Source organism: Mus pahari, chromosome 21 (genome assembly GCF_900095145.1).
Source record: "Mus pahari chromosome 21, PAHARI_EIJ_v1.1, whole genome shotgun sequence".
NCBI classification, from domain to species: Eukaryota; Metazoa; Chordata; class Mammalia; order Rodentia; family Muridae; genus Mus; species Mus pahari.
Window position 1 is genome coordinate 4,654,033 of NC_034610.1, and position 5,988 is coordinate 4,660,020.

The 5,988-nt window shown below is 48.1% G+C and overlaps 1 protein-coding gene across 3 annotated transcripts in view; it reads left to right on the forward strand.

Moving 5' to 3' along the window:
• Positions 1–5,988, forward strand: part of Map3k4 (mitogen-activated protein kinase kinase kinase 4) — an 89,465-nt gene that overhangs the window by 81,946 nt on the left and 1,531 nt on the right. For all 3 annotated transcript variants that reach the window (XM_021221175.2, XM_021221176.2, XM_029532978.1), the window contains 3 exons: positions 1,768–1,890; positions 2,280–2,386; positions 5,072–5,251. In XM_021221175.2, coding sequence (XP_021076834.1) covers positions 1,768–1,890; positions 2,280–2,386; positions 5,072–5,251 — 410 coding nt within the window. The remainder of the gene's footprint in view (positions 1–1,767; positions 1,891–2,279; positions 2,387–5,071; positions 5,252–5,988) is intronic.

Here is a 5,988-nt window from a genome sequence, read left to right on the forward strand (position 1 = left end):
GGTGGATGTGCCTTCACACCTGTTACTTCTTCAGGTGGATGTGCCTTCACACCTGTTACTTTTTTGGGTGGGTGTGCCTTCACACCTGTTACTTCTTCGGGTGGATGTCCCTTCACACCTGTTACTTTTTTCGGGTGGATGTTCCTTCACACCTGTTACTTTTTTGGGTGGATGTGCCTTCACACCTGTTACTTCTTCAGGTGGATGTCCCTTCACACCTGTTACTTTTTTGGGTGGATGTGCCTTCACACCTGTTGCTTCTCTTCAGGTGGATGTGCCTCTGCTTTAAGCACTTTAAAGTGGGCCCTGCCAAGATATGACAGAACCCAGGTGTCTGCATTAAAAAGTCCTCACTGTCACCTGTGTAGCCCACTTTCGAGAAGTCAGTTTCCTGGAAATGAAGCATACTGCTTCTACAGCCTGCTTTGGCGTAGCTTACTCTGCTTGCTGGAGACTTGTTATAAAACTCCTTTTCCTAACGTGTGTCAAGATCTTTGTGCACTCCTCTCCGATTGTTGGTTGTAAGTCCATGAACGGTGTGTGAATCCAGCATGTCTGTGAGACAGACCGTGCAGCTGTCTGTGAAGGTAAAGTTTGTGTATGTCATGCTTTCCCATCCCAAGAGAGTAGCTGTGCTTCTGCTCCAGTCACATGGCCCTGACCTTTTTGAGTTTGAGAGAGAATTCAAGCAGAAGAGTGCTTTCATCCCTAGGTGGCTGAAAGTGCTGTCTTGTCCTGTCCTCTGAGGTTAGCCCAGATCTCAAGCGTGATCTGCCTCCTGACCAAGGGCTAGACCCAGTTCTGGGCAGTTGCACTGGAAGCTGCTGTGGCCTGGGTCTGAAAATCATTGATGCTCTGTTGGGTCCCTCAGCCTATGCCAGCTTATGGCTGCCTTGCCTGTCTGATATGTGGCTTTGCTGGGTCAGTCTGGGCATTTGCTTAGCTGCCCGTATCCAGTTGTCCTGCTTCATACCACACACTCAGTCTCTATATCCCCATGTGGATTCTCTGAGCCTCAAGTCAGTTTAGCTCACTGCTGTCCTCATAAATGCCTTTGTCGTTAAGAACGACCAGATAGAGAACTGTTTCAAACTTTACTGTGCAGTCGTTGTAAGACCAGCTCCGGGAGGCTCTAGCTAGTAAGCATGGACTGTCTGAAAGTAGGTCATTGAAGAGCTAAGTATTCGGTGCGGACACTGCTACTTTTTAAGGAATATTGTGTGACCTAATGCCAGCCATTCTGTCTTGTTTATCCTATCCTAGGCTGCCCTGAGAGATGAGCAGTGACCCCAGGTCCCCTCAAGAGTGTGATAGGTGTGTGTGTTGATTGTAGGAACACTGAAATGGAGAGTACAGTACTGTTTTCAGTTACAGTGAAGATGAGCTCAGAGGTAACCTCTGTGTGCAACTGTGCATAGATGCACAGAAGAGAACCTGCCCTTAGCAAATAGTCACGGTGTTCAGGCACTGCCACACACACCTGCATTTTCTATAAAACTTCTCTATAAGAATGTCTGAGTGTTTGATGAATTGTGTGTCTCCCAGTTCAGAGTGTCTGCTCCGATGTCTATGCTGATTTGGATTTGCGTTAGTTTGTAGTTGTGGTCCATAAATTTTCCTGTGGTTGCATGTGGAAGTGGAGTTCCATAAAACTTGGTTTTATTTAGCTTGTGAATGAAGTCTTTGGAGTCTGGATTACCGTGTGAACATCTTGATACCCACAATTCTGTCTCAGAACCCGCTCATCAGCCGCCTGTTTCCATTTAGGTGCCAATATCTTCCTTACGTCATCTGGACTAATAAAGCTGGGAGATTTTGGATGCTCCGTAAAACTTAAAAACAACGCCCAGACCATGCCCGGAGAGGTGAACAGCACCCTAGGGACAGCAGGTAAGGGCTTATCCAGCCGCCTCTGGCTCTGACCTAAGGAAGGCCTCTTCCTCTCTCAGCAGGAGCTTAGCATTGGTAGGGTTGAAACTGCTGGTTAAATCACCAGTTATGTGGCAATTACTTGGTGTGGTTGCTTGGTGTTAGGTTAAATTCCCTGTTTCCATTGAGAATACAACCTTACTGGAAATTTTCACATTCAGAGTTGCTTTTAAAAACAAAATTCTGTCCCTAAAATGTCCCTCAAGTTGACTTAAAAATGAAGACTTTCAACGTTTGCTGCCTGTACTTGGGTAAAGGACATTGCCAAAGAGAAACAACAAACTGCTTGGTGCTGTTGATGTGTAGTGCTGTGTCGGTAACCCTTGCTATTCCCATATCTGACTGTAAAGCTTACATGGCCCCTGAAGTTATTACCCGAGCCAAAGGAGAGGGCCACGGACGTGCGGCAGATATCTGGAGTCTGGGGTGTGTCGTCATAGAGATGGTGACTGGCAAGGTAAGCCCCCTGTGCACCAGACACACCTGTCCATAGGCTTCACATTACAGAGGCTCCTAGGAGTGAACTTGTAAGTTTCAGCATTGGGGTTAAGCAGAGAAACGCAAACCTACCCTTGCCAACAAATGTAGACAAGACAGTCTGTTTGACAGATGCCAGTGTGGGGGAGAGCTTTATCCCTCACTCTGGACAACTCCCGAGGGATCAGGTTCCTTCATGGAAGACTAAATTCTGAAACTGTGCAAGATTTGACAAAGTTGAGGACTATTTAGGACTTTCTGGTTAGGACTCCAGTTGCTCCGGAAATAAGGCTGACAGTTAACAGATGGGGTCTCGAGAGAGCAAAGTGCTCTGTGCGGGTTCTGGGGAGATGGCCAGTTGGAAAGGTCCTTGCATGCATGTAAAAAAAAAAAAATGCTGATAACAAAAGCACTTGTCCGCAAAGGGAGAGACAAGAGGACATGTGGTGTCCAGAACTAGCCTTCGTAGTCAGTCACATGGGTGGGCTCCAGCTCATGAGAGACCCTGACAGCAAATGAAGTGGAAAGCAGCAAGGGCTGGCACCTGATGCCAGACTCTGATCTCCATGCACATTTAGTATGTATCTGTGAACTCACACACACACACACACACACACACACACACACACACACACGAGCATGCATGTCCACACAAGAGCCTCTGCACTACAAAGAAATAGTTAACCAAGTTAAGGCTTAGCATGTAGAATTGGACAACAGTCTACCAGCTGCATGTCTGACAGCATTAATACGAGGATATACAAAGAACTCCTAAACAACAGACAAAACCACAAAAGAGGTAAGGAGCTGAACAGGTTCTCAGAAGGAGGAATATTTTAATGAGGGTTCAGCATCCTTAGCCAACAAGGAAATGCGGGAGGCAGGGCTACAGGCACACACCTCCGTAACCACAGCACTTGGGAGGCTGAGGTGGGTGGGTCATGAGGCCAGCCTAGGCTACATGGCAAGGCCCTGTTTCACAATTGACAAAAGATCATGGTTGCAAGGGCAGGGAGGGAAGGACTAAACAAACAGTGGAAAGAGCTTCTTGGGATGATGAAACTCTTCCTTACTGTATCAGTGACTTTCTTCAAAGTACAGCGTAAGAGAGAAAGTGTTCATTTGGCTCATAGTTTAAAGTCCATATTGACTTTAAGGCGTGGCAGGCGAGCAAGAGTGTGAGACAGCCAGTGACATCATACAGCAGTTATGAAGGCGAGGGGATAGGAAGTGGATCCAAGCTGTAAAACCTCAAGACTACCTATTAGGTCTTGCCCCACCTCCTAAAGGGCCCGCAGCCTTCTAAAACAGCACCACCTGCTGGGGATCAAGGTTCAAACACTTTGCCCATGGGGGACAGATTCCCATCACAGAATGTATGAGACAGAAAGTGAACCCTGATGCTGTGTGTTCGTTAGCAGCAGTGCAGACATCGATTCACCAGTTATAAATAATTACAGCTAGTAGGAGAAAGTGGGGAGACAAGATAGGTGAGGGTGCATGGGGACCCAACACTTCCCTGTCCAGGTTTCTGTTATCGTGAACTACGATAAAAAAGGAAGCATCGTTAAAAAGAAACAGATGATCATCCTCCTCGTCTCCAGAGTAGTACGTTTAAAAGTGACATTAATTTTTTCCTTAGCACATGAATAACGTAAGCTTTATGAATTCACTCTAAGAGAGGTATGAGAAAACAGTCATGCTTCAGACAAAAATTCACACTGGAAGCTCACTCTGGAGAGCTGCTTTCTGTACGATGGGACTTAAACATGCTTCCCTAGACCACGGAAACCTTGCTTCTGGAGACAATACTGCCGATGAGTGGTTACACAACTGTGCAATACATTTGATAGTAGTTACACAGGTGTGTGTGTGTGTGTGTGTGTGTGTACATGCATGTGTACGCAGGTGCACACAGTATGTGGCTGCTGTCTGGCATTGTTTATGTAGCACAATGACTGGGAGCCCAAGTGTTGCTAGGAGACAGTGGGCTTGTTCTCAGCCTCTCTTACTGCTGAAGAGAGAGTATATAGTCAGAGCTCAGAAAGGGTCAATGCTTCCTCTTCCTGGCATGGAGAGGGATGGTCGCCTGCTTTATTCTAGTCAAGCATGAAGAGCCGATGGGCTGCAGAGTACATGTTGGCAGTAACTAAAGAATAGCATGTAAATTGGGGTGTTTGTAGGCCTAGTTCCTTCTCCCAGAATCTCATTTTCCAATTATCACAATGAAATAAGATTTGTAGCGATGGGATTCTCATAATACCACAAACTGGCCATGAACTATTGAGTTTTATCATCTCTCAGTTATGTGGTGGCAGCCTCTAGGTGACACAGAACTGAAGGCGTACATATCCCAGCCCAGTGCAGACTGTAGCTGCCTCCCTTTGCTTAGACACACAGCCTCACTGGAGCACAGCACACGGGTGTGTGTGTGTGTGTGTGTGTGTGTGTGTGTGTGTGTGTGTGTGTACTGAAGCTCTGACAGACACTGTACACTCTGAGCCTGATGTGTTTTCTGTTTGTTCCTGCCAGCAAGTGTTTGCCTCCCCTGACCGATGTCTTCTTGAGATACCTAGAGAGCGAGGGTTGGACATTTGTCGCTGTGACCGTGGGATGCTGAAGCCTGTTTTGTTTTGTTGTTTTTTGTTTTTCCCTGTCTCTGCAGCGGCCTTGGCATGAATATGAACACAACTTTCAGATTATGTACAAGGTGGGGATGGGACACAAGCCACCAATCCCAGAAAGGCTAAGCCCCGAAGGAAAGGACTTTCTCTCACACTGCCTGGAAAGTGACCCGAAGATACGGTGGACAGCCAGCCAGCTCCTCGACCACGCTTTTGTCAAGGTTTGCCCAGTTGCTGAGCTCGCCCTCTTCAGAGCTAAACACTCAAGTTCGCCTTTGCATCTGTCACAGACATGTGGAAACTTAAATATAGAATACTTAGGTCTCAGAGGACAGAAACCAAATGTCTTAATGTATCAGAGATTGGTCTTCAGTTAGTAGATGCTCACTAAGGCCCTTCTACATGGTCTGTTGACAGGAGGTGAACATAGTTTCTGCCCTCGAGAATGTGTGGCCATCTTGGACCTGTCACTGTGTTGTGAGCTCAGTGGTGACACATTCGTGATGGGAAGTGGGTCTGAGGGTTTGGAACTCCGTCTCTGAGAGGGAGTGGCCAGGCATAAGGGCCTGGTGCGGGCAGGGCCATTGAGGAGCTTTGTGTGTGTGAGGTCTGAGGGAGCGCAGGAAGGCGAGCAGTAGAAGATAAGGCGGGAAAAGATGCAGGAGCAACAGAGGGCTCTCAGTTAACAAACAACATGGCTGGTGGCCCTGGCGAGATAGCGCTCTGGGGAAGGTGCGCTGCAGGCTGAGTGTGGCCCTCAGCTGTGCCGAGGAGCTGGCACGGCCCTGGCTGTGGAGCAGGTTGGAGGTGTCTGGGGTGGCCCCACCTCACCTCCTGGCCCCTGGAGTTCTGTGAAGGTTGCACCTCACCTCCCGGCCCCTGGAGTTCTGTGAAGGTTGCTCCTCACCTCCCGGCCCCTGGAGTTCTGTGAAGGTTGCTCCTCACCTCCCGGCCCCTG